Here is a 14,403-nt window from a genome sequence, read left to right as displayed (position 1 = left end):
GGGCTTTGGTACCGGATCACTCCTGCTCGATGGTTGGAGATGAGATGGTTCCTGAGACACTGAAGTAGTATCATCCTCCAGTGTAATTGCCCACAGGAAGGCCAGGCCACACAGGATAGGAGACTGGGGGTAAGGGAGGAAAATATCCTGTGGTGTTGTATTTGTCTCCATACATCCTGATGTTCAGAGGGTTCTGATGGTCGTAACCAATGGTTCCGGTGTTTCTTGGGGGCTAGTGCAGTCCTTGGATGAGTGAGCTGGTGATTCCAGACCCACATTCCTAGACAGAACCAGTGGATAACAGTCCTTGTGTTTCAGAACTGGAGTCACCAATGGATCTTTCTTCTTGCACACTTTATCCTACAGCCTGAGGGTTTCCAGTGGTGTTGGCCTGTTACAATTCCTGTGCGAGGACTTACCCAACTTTTATGGGCTGTAGGGATGGGCGGTAGGGATCGCCTCTCTTGTAGACAGTCCTGAACAGGGATCTGGCCTTGTGACCATAAGAGTGGACTCTACTCTCATAGGAAGACCTGGAGGAAGAGTCCTTAGGTTTAGGAGCTGCAGACTGTGCTCCTAAGCACATGCTTGGAGATGCGCTGCTCATCTGTTGGGGGCCAATGTACAAGAGGGTCTGCCTGGCCCAAATTGGAGTAGAGCCTCATAGCTTTCAGCATAAGGTGTTTCCTTAGACAAAGCTCATGAGCTTTGTGAGTTTTTGATGGAAATGAGCAACAAATACTGCACTTTGCAGACATATGCATCTCACCCCAGCAGTAGATGCAGTGTTGGTGATCCTCACTCACGGAGAAGGAGCAAAGGCAGGACCTGAGATTCTTGAACCTTGGGACTCTGGGCACAGTCCCAGACCACAGGTAGGGAGTCCCCAGGATGGGGAAAAACAAGCTATACTAACTAAACTATACTAATATAAAAGCTATGAAGTATAAAAATTATTTACAAATCTATCTACAGTTTTTATCTGGCGATGGTCAGAGACAGGATTCTGAACTACATGGACTGTGGGTCTGATCTAGTATAGCAACTCCTGTGAACCTAAATATGAATTTAGGAGTCTAATTTTAAGAACTCAGGTTTTAAAATCTTGACCTTCATGAACAGTTGAATGAAGCAGCCTGTCCAGTGCAGAGAAGCCGCTAAAAAATTAGATGGTACTCCTGGCTGCATTGAAAGTGATTTAAAATGTTCTGACAGTTATGTTGAACTCTTTTGGAACTGTGTGTGTCTAATTTTGGTTGCTTCACTTTGAGGAGGGTGTAGAAGAGGTTAAAAAATATCAATAGAAGAGCAATCCATAGAAGAGGTCTAGGTGGGTTTGCCATTTGACAAGAGATTATATAAACTAGGATTATTTGGGATGAAAAGGTGAAATGGCAAAGGAGACTTGATTGGTGTATTCAAAATTATGAAGGACACAGTGAAAAGTGAAACATCTCTCTGTCTTACTCTGGCCAATAATATGAGACCAAAAGGGTCGGTCGATAACCCTAAAGGGCAGTACACTCAGAGCAAACAAAAGGTACTACGTCTTTACATAGAGTATGGTCACCCTTTGGAACTGAGCTGATAAGGGAGGTCACAAGGTCCAATACTATGGGTGAATTTTTTAAAACGCTGGATAATTTTATGACCATTATGAACAGTTATAACTATGCAAATTCATGGTAAGAGGAACGAAACTGGCTTTTATGTTCAGGGTTTAAGCTGCCCAGAGACAAGAAGTATTTTTTTTTCCCCTTCAGGAGGAGGATTGTACAAGTGACCAGGTGCTACAGGGCTCCAGGGTGCAACTTACACTGAAGCATCAAGTATTATCCACTGCCACAGTACATTATCCAAACCTTCAGCTGGCGGGCTGCTTGGAGGGTTCCAAATACTTTGAAGGACAGTAGTACAATCAGAGCAGGCTCTTAATAGAGTGGAAAGAGAAATGAAATTCAGTAAAGGAATAATCCTCACACAAACACGATATGGGGGGGCACTGGCTCGGCAGCAGTGCTACAGAGAAGTGTCACGGGCCTCAGGAGATGACAAACTGAAGAAAAATCAGCAATGTGATGCTGTGACAAAGGTTAAATGCTGTATGTGGTTGTATTGTAGAAAGATAGTGTCTATCTCCATCTTGGCGGTTATTCTGCTCTTCTCAACCCAGGTGAGGGATGTAAAGAGATGTTATCAAGAGGGTAGTATTCCATTTTGATTAGCCAAAAAGGACAGGGCAAGAAATAAATGGACAAACTACAGCAGGATAAATTCAAGGTAAATATTAGGATAAATATGTAAACATTAGGACAGCTTGAGCAATGGAACATGCTGCTGAGGGAATTCTGTGGGCTTGTCAGCAGTGGAAGCATTCAAGGTTAACTCTAGACAGCTATCTGAATCCGAGGTGGTTTAGGGATAATGAAATCAATCCTGCCGTAGTCAGAGGGATAGTCTAGATGACTCACTAGAAGTCCTTGCCAAACCTAATGATATGATAACCCAGCAGGCCTCCTGCCTCCCATTTCCATCACTAGGTTCACTCCTCCAACTGCCTGTTTTAAAGTTATCACAAATTGTTTCTTTGTTTTTTTAAAAAGACAACTTTTCCAGCTGTTCACACCCACTTTAAAGTGCTGTTATTGTCAGAAAAGTGACTGTAACAATGGCAGATATCTCGTTCAACAGATCTGTTCCCGTGTGTGCTCAGCTGACTATTGGCTAAACTTAGTGAAAAAAAGTTTTTACTGTTTTTCTACTCCTGTTAGACATGCTAGGCTAGCATAGGTAAGAGGGAGCAAGTTGGAGTCAGTCTTTACTTTTAGATCCAGGATGAATTTTTAGGGCTGGCAGAAAAAAAAGCTTAATTTGCAAACTGAACATATCACATCTGGAGGTGATGAGAGAAAATGAGAACGGAAACTTCTTGTACTGTTTTTTACAGTAATTTTTCAGAGAACTACTGCACTTCTTAAATGACATGACGACTCCATTGTTGCATATGAACAGGACATTCCATGGTCACATGACTGCAGAGTCATGTTGAAACCAGGATTCTTATAGTCTCCTTAACTAAAAGCTGGGCCTGCAGTGGAGTGTCATTCTCCTCAGTCATTAGAAGGGTAAATGCTGATGTCTTCCAAGAAATTCCTTAAAAGCACATATATCAAAAGCATTTAAAAATAACTTTGCTTGCTTTTATTCCATGTACTCTAGCCTCTCTTTCAGGGTCTGTGACTATAGACCTAAGCAGTACTGGCATTTCTATTACTTGCGTTCCACATCCTTGTCCTGTGAATCAACATTGGCATCTGTACAGGAAATATTTGCTGTGGTCTGAAGATTAAAACAGAAAGGTAAAAGTCAGAAGTCCTAAATTATTTTCCTAGCTCTTCGGCTGACAGACTGTGTAACTTTGATCAAGTCACTTGATTTAACTGCTTTGTAGTTCAATTTCCCCATCTATGAAATAGGTACAGTGATATTTGCCTACCTTAAGAAATGCTCAGCATCTTAGTGAAGTGCTTCCAGATCCACATGTGAAAGCAAACCTAGAGAAGTGCTAAGTATTAGTTCTACGTGGGCAGTACAATGTATCCATCTGTGTTACTCCAACTGCTGCCTGCTTGTATCCCCCTCCTTTTCCATGCAGGAGATAAAACTCCAGAGACATGGCAAAACACATGGCTAAACTTCCACATGACTTTCACATCTAGGACAGTGGGTTGTTGAAAGCCCAGTGTTAACATGGTGGGCATTCTAGTCTCAAAGCATTTTTGCCCCTGATGCCACCAAAGAGGGGCAATAGGATCTGAAAATATAGAGAAATATAAATTTGTTTCCACTGGTTCCCATTCTTCTTTTTACAACATACCAACGTCCATTTAGAAACCGGGAGGGAAACACCGCCTTACAGGCTCTGACCTCTGCGACAGTTGTGTAGCTGGCAGCCATGTGCTACACAGACAGTTATAAAGCCTGGAGAACGTTAAATGGAGAAGTTTCACTTCCATGTGTTGAGCAAGTGGTAGTGGTGGGTGGGTGGAGGAGGACATAAAAATAAAACTGTAAAAAGATTAATTTGCAGAAGGAATGAGGGCTCCAAGCTCATCCTTTGCATCCCCAAAAAGCAGCACAGTTTTGATTAAACCATGTCACCGAGAAGAGGCTGAGAGAATGGTAACAACAAAACAAAATTAAAAATCTTTGGAAAATTAAGACATGGAATTCCAAACATTTGCACTATAATAAACCCCACTCAGCCCAGAAAGCTGTGCTAACCAAACAGGAGTTCTGGTCTACCCATGAGGAAACATAAGAAACTGCCACACCTGGCAGCCACCCACATTCCCATTTCCTCCCTGGTTTACTGCAGAATTGTGTTCCTCTGTACCCTTGCCTATGCTTATTGTGTCTGTTTCCAGTAGAACCCCCCTTCATTCAGAAGGGGAGGTTATAAATTAGCTACAATGCTGCCTGAGGGGCTTAGTCATAGCACAGCAGGTATTGATTTAGGGTGTTTTAAAGAGCTTTTTTTAATTGGAAGTCTTCTAGAGAAAAAGTACAGGCTTGCAAAAAGCAGACATGGAGCCACAGAGTCTCAGAACAAAGGACAATGTACACCACTCGACAGCATCATCTTCTAATGATCTGGATTAAACTGGCCCTTTTCAAAGTTCTAAGTGTAGTTCCATGAGTTCATGAAACACTATTCCCAAATCTCTGCTGACAGTATTCTCGTGCCTACCTGAACTCCCATTTCTTGAGGAAAGACAGGAGCTGTCTCAATTCCTCCTTCCCTTACCTCAGTGCAGCCTTTGGCATCATGGAGCACTCCTTCCCCCTAGACTTAGACCCCCAACCAATGCAATGATTCCTGCACTTCCCCTCCCATTATGGCTCTGTTCTTACCAAACTGTCTCCAGTATGGGGTCTCCTCTGGCCCCAGATCTCTGTTCTGTGGTGTCCCAACAAGACTCCATTCTTGTCCCTAAGTTGTTTTTCATCTACTTTTCATTTCACTCATCTTTTCACTGTTTAACCTTAGCTGCTGCTGTTACCAGACCATTTTTCAACCTCTGTGACTTGTCCCTGACCCACATTGTCTTGAACAAGCCTGGCTTTCAATTTCCTGCAGGTCTCAAAAACAGACATGGTTCTTTGGGCATGAGGAGCCTTCCCAAGCACAACTTCATCTCAACTCAGCCCTTCCATTGGCTTCCATGGTTTGTAACCTCAGCAGTCTTTTGTTCTCGACTCCCTCTCCTCACACATCTGTCTGTCCACCCACACTTCTGCAACATCAACGTTGGAAACCCCATCTTCTCACACTGTTGCAGCTCCTCTCCTTATAGCTTCCCCAAGCCCTTGCTCTCCAGACTCAGACTCAAATGCTCCTGATACTCTTCCCACCCCAGACCCTCCTCACAACACTCCACTGGTTCTTGAGGCATTTCTGGAGAGCCCGTTCATTGTTGCTTGTAGCACCCACCGTTAGTTAGTACTGTGTGAACACAAGGAGGCACAATCCCTGCTCCAACCTGTGTTTATAAAGTGTTGTATGGATTTGCTCTACCCACCCCCATCATCTAGCAGCAACCTCCTACATGTCCTTTTGTGCATGCTCATTCTGCTTTGTAAGACAGCCTTGCCTGGGCAGCTCATTGCATTCTCTGTTTATATTGTGGTAGCAGCTAGGGGCCCTGTTCATAGACCAGGGTTCTGCTGTGGTAGGCACTAGACAGACAGACAGTCCAGGTGCTTTTGGAGCTTGTAACAATGTTCCTGTTTCACTTCCACAGTTCTTAAATCACAGCTGGAGACTGTTTTCTTCCTTTTGTCCATCTCTTAACTACATTGACAGAGCAAAAAAGTAGCAGGAAGAGAGAAACAAGAGTTCGTAGGATATTGTTTTTAAATGTATTTTGCTTTATCACTGCCCTTTCATACTCCAGGCACACACATCACATCTATTTAAAACAGACTAAACCCAGTACATCAAAAAATGGACAGCAGAGATACCTGTTTCCCACCCCCGTAAAGAGCCCATCTCACACTGCATGCCTCACATCCAGAGAAGTTTGGGCAAATAGGTGAGTCTTGCATGTTTTGCCAGAGAGGTTGGATTTGGTGACTGTCAGACCAAGGTGCCTGGGAATGGGGAGAGGAAAGCATTTCAGAGCTCCATCTTGTTTATTTCAAGTAACTACAAGCCAGAGTGCCTCTGCCATACCATCACAGAGTGGGAGAGGCAGTCACTCAAATAGGTTGGGCCTAAACCATGTAGAAACTTTGCAGATCAAAATCTGCCTCTAACATGCCAGACATCAGGTAGCCAATGCAGACCATGGAGAGAAGTATCACTGCTCAGCAAGCAGGCTGCTTTATTCTGAACTAGCTGCAATTTCTGGACGGTTTGAAGGTCGAGAGCATTATAGACATTAATCTCAAGGCACCAAAGGTAGGGAACAAGTGAGGCCTGGGGCTGAAAGAAATGGATGAAATCTTCTTGTCAAGCAGAGATGGCAAGCAGCAGTCTTTGGAACAGCAACTACTTAAACTTCAAGTAGCGACTGCAGAACCACGAAGAGGCCTGGGTGGAGAACCTTAGAAGTGAACAGCAGGCAAACCCCATCAATCTGAGTTGCTGAGGTAAGCTCTGCCATCTAGTTTGTTTTCCCTCAACTGTAAGCATTCTTCATCTTATCTAAGGTGACCAGATATCCTGATTTTATAGGGACAGTCCCGATTTTGGGTCCCTTATATTGGCGCCTATTGCCCCCCACCCCTATCCCAATTTTTCACACTTGCTGTCTGGTCGCCCTAATCCTATCTGTATGGAGTCTCAGGCAGCTGGCTCTCATCCATGCATCAGTTTGCATGTCAGAACACTGAACCAGTCAGAAGAGATTGAGTGGGCTATTAGCATACTGAAGACACTGTTGCCCACACTTCCTCACTACTCACCTAACAACCCCATATACTAATTGAAGAGAGGCAACAGAAGGAAATACTGGACAAGGCCCCTTAGATCAGATGAGCAATTGCCCAAGACTATTCTCCAGCACTTCTCAGAAAAGGAGCAATGAAGCCACTTGGTGACTCAATTTAATCTTCCTAATATCTGATGACACATTAACATTTCATGATTAAGTTTTAGATTTGTCAGCTGCCATCTAGAAGAATCAATATGGATAACTGAGCTTCATCCACGGACAGGAGAATAGCAGCACCGTTAAGATAGCTGCTATGCTATAGGCAGGCCTATATCAAAGTAACTGGGGTTAGAGACCAGGAGACTCCCAATATTAAAGAGGTCATACTAAATAAATGTGTATTGTGGCCTGTTCTGAGAGGTTACAGAGTGTTTCCTTCTCCTCCCTCATCCACCCGGGGCTCAAGTTTAGTCTATTTAACTATTGCAAAACACTGCCATAAAAACCTACTGGCAAAGGTGTGTGTCATCAAGAAAGCACGAACCATCCAAAGACAAATGGTGGCCTGTCTCCAAAAGCTGGCACATTAGGCCACTGCACCGTCAGGGGAACCACACAAGTACTATGTGCAAAGGTCTGCTTTTAGCACAGCATCCTAATTATTCCTCAGAGAGCAACATGCAAGTAGCACAGCTATTTCCTTCATCAATTATTAACAGGGCAAAGCACATTCATTCAAAGAACTCTAGAATGGTGAGCAGTTTCCAGCTCCATGCTCACACTCTGGAATATGCCAAAGAATCCTTTGCCGCTCAGAGCATTTATTTTTTTAAACCAAAACTCCATTAAACATTCAGGAGAGACAGTTAAGCAGTTACTGCTGCAAAGCACCTTATGGTAGATACCAGTCTTTCAGGCTTGAACAGTTTTGAGTAACCGAGAATGTGCAAATATAAGCAGAAGATTGCTGCTGCCTGTGCAATGCATTTGAAGGACATTTGTCAAACATTAGTAACAGCATGGTGGTTGTGCCAGGAGCTCTTCCCCCATGGGCAGCATGTACTGCTTACCAGTCATGTGAAGTTCTGCTGGATAAAATTCCATACGGCTTTTATATGATCCAGTGTAACCCATCTCTCTAGTAGCCACCTCCCACTCCACTTTTACCTCTTAAATTGGCCCTATGTTTCTGCCAAACTGCACTGTAGAAATGCTAGGTCCAAAGGGCCTCCAATATCACAGGTGGAAGTTTAGCATAGGCCCTGGGTGTCCTGCAGGTTCTATGTTAGGAAGATGTTCTACAGTAAATCTGTAAAGGTTTTCTCCTGAACTTCCTTGAGATGGGGCAAGAGCCAGAGCGTAGATGGTTGTTGGTTTGGTATGTTTTCCCACCCCCAACAACTTGGAAAGATGCTGAAACATGTTCAGATGGGTAGGGGAGCCTCAAGCAAGTCTGAGTACAAGAGTTACACTGTAAGCATCGCTAGGAGAAAGTGCCCCAAGACAATATGCTTCCAGCAGTCCCTGGAAGCGCCAATGAAATTTTGCATTGAAGGAGTAGGTGAGGGTTGGGCTATGATGTGGGATGAGATTTATGCATTTTGACTCAACTGCTTTTGGTTGGTGTTCTTTCACCTTGTAAAATATGTAGTCCCTCTAAAAGCCTAACTAGAACAGTTACTAATGTGCAAACCCTGAAATCTGAAAATAATTAGAATAATTTCATCAGAAACTTCAGTTTACCAGAGTCTAGTTCAAAACATAGCTCATACTCTCTTGGTGCAATAAAGGTCCATCTCTTCTAGCAGGAGTGGAAGCCAGTCCAGGAGATCCAGATACAAATATCAGAAGAGGAAGTTTGCGAGAAAAGCCTGAGTGACTTTGAAAATTAAGACAAGAGGAAGATCCCAGTGTAAACATGAAGATCAACAAAGCCTGATCGAATAAGCCACTGCATGTGTCTTCTTTTACACCCATTTGCTTGTTTAAATTGATCAGCATATTCTCATCTCAGAGAAGGACAGATGGTATATCAAAGTCCCCCGTGCAGACTGTGGGTTGGGAGGAGGAAGTATTCTACATTTGAGTGGCTATCTTAAAAGAAGAGCATCTCGTTTTTGCAAGAAAAACCAATTTCATTGTCTGTTTCTTGAAAAAACTTGGGGTTTATTGATTTAAACTGCAAACAGTCGTTACAAAAGAGATTCTTTTAAATAAACTCACAGAGAAAAAAAGCAATGTAGTGAACAGTAACAGGGGGGAAAAAAAATTACATTCATTATTTTCTTTGTGCCAGTCCCGTTCACCTCAACAAGGAAAACTCCAAACTTGGAACACAGAAAGGCAAAGACAAACTGCATTTGGAATGTCTTCAAATAGGCACTTTAAGCCAAAGGCTTTTGTCTCCTTTAAGAAGCTATCGGAAAAAAAAAAAAGGAAGTAAAATGTCTTCCTTCCATACTGTCTCACAACAGAGCTTATACACATACATTCTAAAGCCCAGGTGTTGTATGACCTAGGGGGGAGGGGAAGGAGGAGGAGGAGGAAGAGAAAAGGCAAAGGAGCACATTAACTCAATTTGCAGTCCAACACAAAAAAGGGGGGAAATTCTAAAATAAATAATCCAAACACAGTTTTTGCATTTTTTTTAAATTAATTTTTCATTTTTTAAAATAAAATAACCAAAAAAGTGTAAAGTTACAAAAATGTCATTGTAGTATAATATATTAAACTGTGGGGGGAAAAAAGGAAAAAAAGACACTTCACAATCTTAAGATTAATATGGAAGATCATAATTTAAACATAAAAGAATATATTCTATGGATTCATCATCCCGATAAATATGAACAAAATTAACAAAAAGCATAGGTTTCGGCAATAAATACGTTTTGATAAGTTAAATAAGCTTTTTTTTATATTGTTGTGCAGTGACAAGCAAAATTTGCTCTCCAATTTCTGAAAAGTTATACAAAATTAAAAACCCAGAAAAAAAATAATAAAAAGCTTGGCGTGAGTGCTCTAAGATAGATCTAACGTACTCTAGAGCAAAACCATTAAAGCTATGTCTACTGGAACTTGGAATACACGGAACTTGCGTGTGTGGAATGAATTCCATTTGCCCACCCCCTCTAGTTTTATTTATTGTTTGTAAAGATGTCACATGTATACATGGGGAACTTTTAGCACCAAAATCAAGTCTTTCATAGTCCATCTGGCTTTTTCCCCCAGTCACAAGTCCCACTCATGTTACAATCTTTGTCCATTCTCAGCTTTTTCTTCCTGCAGACCTGAGCAGACCCAGGCAAGATTAGTCTTTAAAGGGGAAAAGGGTTGGATGTTAACCGCTGTCCACATGCCATAAGTCTAGCAGAAACTGGCCAATGGGAAGGAAGGGGGGAAGGAACAATGCATTATTGTGGCCAGTGGAGGGAGCAGTTGGTTATGGATATTCCCTGCACATCTGGAAGTGCACAGAGCTTTAAAGGAGGCTGCTGGTGCCCTCTGCAGCCAGAGAGGTAATACAGTCACAGTGAAAATGTTCAAAGGCACTAATTTTGTAAACGGTTATTGCTTTTTATTGTAATTTGGCACTTAAGGTCTAAGCCAGTGAGTCGGCTACAGGCAAGTGGACAGCCTTTAGGTTAACATCTAACCCTTAGATTGGGGGCACTGGGAGGGGGCAAGGGGGGGGTTCAGCTTAACATTGTAATAAAGGTGGGAGGAGGGCAAGAGGAAACCCCAGTTTAGTCATCAGAGATGGAGAGTCTGCTGAAGATGGGAAGACGTCTCGAGTTATCCAGGATGGGTGAATCTGAGCCACTGTGGCTGCTGCTGGAGCTGCTCAGATAGCCTTCCTGATCAGAGAGGGAGTCCTGAGGACTGGGGGGTGAGTCAAACATGTTGGGGGACTCAGACATGGGCCTGAAGAGGAAAGCAGTGGGTGAACCCCCACTGGACACCTGCACCCCTATGCTGGGGGCAAAGAGAGTGGCCAGCTCCTGGCTGGAGAAGGTGAAGGGGTTGCTGGCACAATCTGGCAAGGTGGGCGAGCCCAGAAGGTCATCAGCGCTCAGCATGGGTGGTGGGGTGACTGAGGTGGGGCTGTCCAGCAGCCCATTGGCAGTGACACTGGGGAAGCCAGCAAAGCTGAAGCTGTGCTGGAGGCGGGGTCTGTCGGTGATGGTGGGGTCCCGGCCCCCAGCCACAGCACGGCGCTCCTCGGCATTGTGGATGAAGTGACAACGAGGCCCATAAGGGCAGAAGCCGATGGTGTGGAAAGTGCGACACAGCTCTGTCTTGTACTTGGGGTGGCGGGTTAGGCTCCGCAGCTCATGGATGCCGTGGGCAAACTGGCACTTGTCACCGTATTTGCAGGCACCGTTCTCCTCGAAGGGGCGGCACAGCTCTGTCTTGTAGCGGCTCGAGTTGATTTGTCCCCCAGGCTGCTTCTGCTGCAACAGGCGCTCACCACCTTCAGAGAAGGAGCGGTCCCGAAAACGGCTTTCCCTGGGACCCAGCACAGGGGCCGGCTCCCCCTTGAGGCTGCTTAGGAGCTGGTTCTGGTGAAACTTGGAGTTGGGCAAGGTGACAGAGTGCCTCCTAGGGAAACCCCCGCCAGCTGGGGTGCCCACTGCCTTCCTATCCAACAGACACCCTCCAACACCTGAAGGGCTGTAGTTCAACATCTTGTTACTCTGTGGAGAGAAAAACAAGAGAGTCACCCAGCCTGCTCCAGCAACCTCCTGCAGCCTATTCCCAATGCAACTCATCAGTCAACAAGGTGACCACATCCAGCCCCTCCATATCAAACCTAGCCTCTATCTTCAACAGCCCCATTGCTCTGCAAAATAACCCTGCTTCTAATATCCCACCTCGTAGGACAGCAAATCATCCTGTTACCCGGCACCCATTTCCCCAGGCAATGACCAGGTGCCCCACCTACCCAGTCAACCTGCAATACATACAACCTCCCCCGCCCAAGGCAATAACTTGGATGCCCCACCTACCCACACCTAGTGCTGCCTGCAAGAGCCAAACCCACTATTCTTCCTTCCAGAGTCACAGTCCTCCCCTGCTGCAAGCAACTGCTCACCCTGCTCCACCTGCAGTCCCACAGCCACATCTTCCCCAGGTTCAGGACCCTTGCCAGACCCAAGAGCCAGTACTTCCTGTCATCTCTCCTCTGTTGAATTATTCCACCCTGTTCACAAACCCCTCTAATGTCAGAGACTATTGTAGAAACCTTTGAGAATTGTAGATTTTCTGCACTACAGAAAAGTACAGAAGCATTATCTGGGACAGTCCTGCTTCAGGGACAGGGCGTATGTGTGAGACAAATGGGTGAGGGCACGGGACTTTTTGGAAATGCACTAATTACTGATCTAAATTAATCCCATTTCTCTTGCTCCTCCAGCACAGCAATAGCATTTCATCTGATCCAGGCCAGTCTTCACCCCTAACCGCAAGAGGATTCCTTTGCAATTAGCTTTTGGGCTGCAAGGAAAGTCTGGAAGGGATCAGGAACCAATTACTTCATCTACAAACTCCGTTTTAAATATTAAAAAAGCTCTTTCAGCGAGAAAAGTTACACTGGTTTGCTACAGTTACTTTGAAAAGCAGAGCTTTTTTAAAGCTCTTCACCTATCCAGATTAATTTTTTGTGTGTTTTGATTTTAAAGGGGAGGCACAGCCCTTGTTCACATTCATTGAATATGACACTCCTAGCCCTGTTTTAGTAGTGCACCTTCATTGTCAACTTTTAAGAAAGTAAACAGGCAAAAACTGAGTCAGTCTAGAATTTTTATCTGTAATCATTTTAACGCTGATAATTTCAAAACATGGAAAAATCTAAGGAGTAGGAGGAAAAGTACTTTCTTGACTATCAGTTTGTTGAGGGTAGAGAACTCTGTTTTTGTTTCCCTTTTTAAACCAGCTCTGTTATAAATTGAGAAAAAAGTGTCTTTAGACAGAATTTCACTAAACAAAGGAGAAATCCACAGGGGGTGGGAGGGAACAAAGCTGATCCGAAGGGGAGGAGGGAAAATAAGAAAAGTAAAACTGCATTGAGTGAATGGAAGCAGCTGTGAGTGCAGCACACTGGCCTGCAAAGATTATTAAAGGAACCTCATCACCAGATCGTTTTGCCCCCAAAGTAAATTTGCAGCTGTAGGAGCAGAAGCAGAACTAACTTGGGAAAATCATAGCAACAAGACCAGGCGTGTTACAGCAGCCTAAAACTTAAGCAATTAAAAGTGGCCGAGCAACAACTCGGAAGAAAAAGCCTTCTAACTAACACGTTAAAATTCCTTCTACCAACGCCCCATGTCAAACAGCTCTCTGAAGCCAGAGGTAGCTTTGACACACGCATATGCACACAAAAAAAAGGAAGGTTTTACATTTCCAAAACTTTTAGAAGCATCTCAGTTCAAAAGCACAGAACTCAAAGGGAAGGGAAACGTCCTCAACAAGTTTTACAAAACTACTTGGATTCTTGGGATTTCATACCCGAACTCGTTAAACACACACATCTTCGCAAAATGCCGCGATTAACACATTAGAAATCTCCCCCCCCCCCCACCGGAGGTCTGGCTGGTGGGAGAAAGAGGAGACAGTGAAAAAAGGGAACAACTCACAAACAGTTTGGCCACATTAACGAGTTCTCTTTACAACTTCGTTGGCCTCCAGAAGACTATTTGCAAAAATAAAGAAAGAACTAAAAACGCAACCCCGGAAAGGCACTCAAAACATTTAACAAGTTTGCTCGGCTGCGCTTAGTCCTTCCTAGGGGCAACGAAAGACAGGAAAACCAGCCACAATCAGCTCATGAGGGAGAAGACCAGAATAATTTTACGGCAAGCAGCAACTGACTTACGATCGAGGCAACACAACCTCCCCTCGCCGCACGAGGCGAGCGCCAGGGAGGGCTGGCGACACAGTTAAGTCCAAACAGGCACCGAACTTAGTGAAAGACCCGACAAAAGCCGCATCCCCTAAAGCCGCACGGGCAGAGGGGGCCGATCAGCCCCACGCGCGCCGCCCAGGCGAGCCCCTTTACCTTGCACAGAACTTCGCTCAGGTCGAAGATGGTCGGAGACACCAGCGCCGTGGACATGGTGGGCGATCGCAGGGCGGCAGAGCAGCGCTAGCCGGGCGCAAGGGATCGCAGTGTGGGAAGTAAGGCACAGCCTCCAGCGCCCTGCTCCGAGTCCTTGCCCCCTGCTCTGCCGCCACGCCTCGCTCTGCCTCCGGCCGGCCGCTCGCTTTCCCCCGCCGCTTTGCCTAAACTCAATTTATAAAGTTTGCAAGCTCCCAGCCCGGCCCGGGGAGGAGCTCGCGGCCCATTGCCAGCCGGGGAGGGAGGAGGAGGAGGCAGATGATTGACAGCGCGATTGACTCACCCCGCCGGTCGGGCCCGAGAAAACTTTCAAGAGGAAGGAGGGGGGCGGGGAGGGGAGGCAAAGCCCGA

The 14,403-nt window shown here is 45.0% G+C and overlaps 1 protein-coding gene and 1 long non-coding RNA gene across 2 annotated transcripts; one reads left to right on the top strand and one right to left on the bottom strand.

The window, feature by feature from the left end:
* Positions 1–3,027: 3,027 nt before the first annotated feature.
* On the top strand, positions 3,028–9,286 carry LOC123368927. The gene is made up of 4 exons (XR_006578932.1): positions 3,028–3,125; positions 3,220–3,359; positions 6,523–6,654; positions 8,747–9,286. It is a non-coding gene; the product is annotated as an uncharacterized LOC123368927 (long non-coding RNA).
* Positions 9,084–14,214, bottom strand: ZFP36L1 (ZFP36 ring finger protein like 1). The gene is made up of 2 exons (XM_045014171.1): positions 13,993–14,214; positions 9,084–11,632 (listed from the first exon to the last, which is right to left on the bottom strand). Exons 1-2 carry the CDS (start codon positions 14,047–14,049, stop codon positions 10,682–10,684), a joined length of 1,008 nt encoding a protein of 335 aa, XP_044870106.1. The 5' UTR covers positions 14,050–14,214; the 3' UTR covers positions 9,084–10,681.
* Positions 14,215–14,403: the final 189 nt, after the last annotated feature.

The sequence above is a fragment of the Mauremys mutica genome, chromosome 4 (assembly GCF_020497125.1).
Source record: "Mauremys mutica isolate MM-2020 ecotype Southern chromosome 4, ASM2049712v1, whole genome shotgun sequence".
NCBI classification, from domain to species: Eukaryota; Metazoa; Chordata; order Testudines; family Geoemydidae; genus Mauremys; species Mauremys mutica.
The sequence above is the reverse complement of the archived record's forward strand: the minus strand, read 5'-3'. Positions and strand labels throughout refer to the sequence as shown.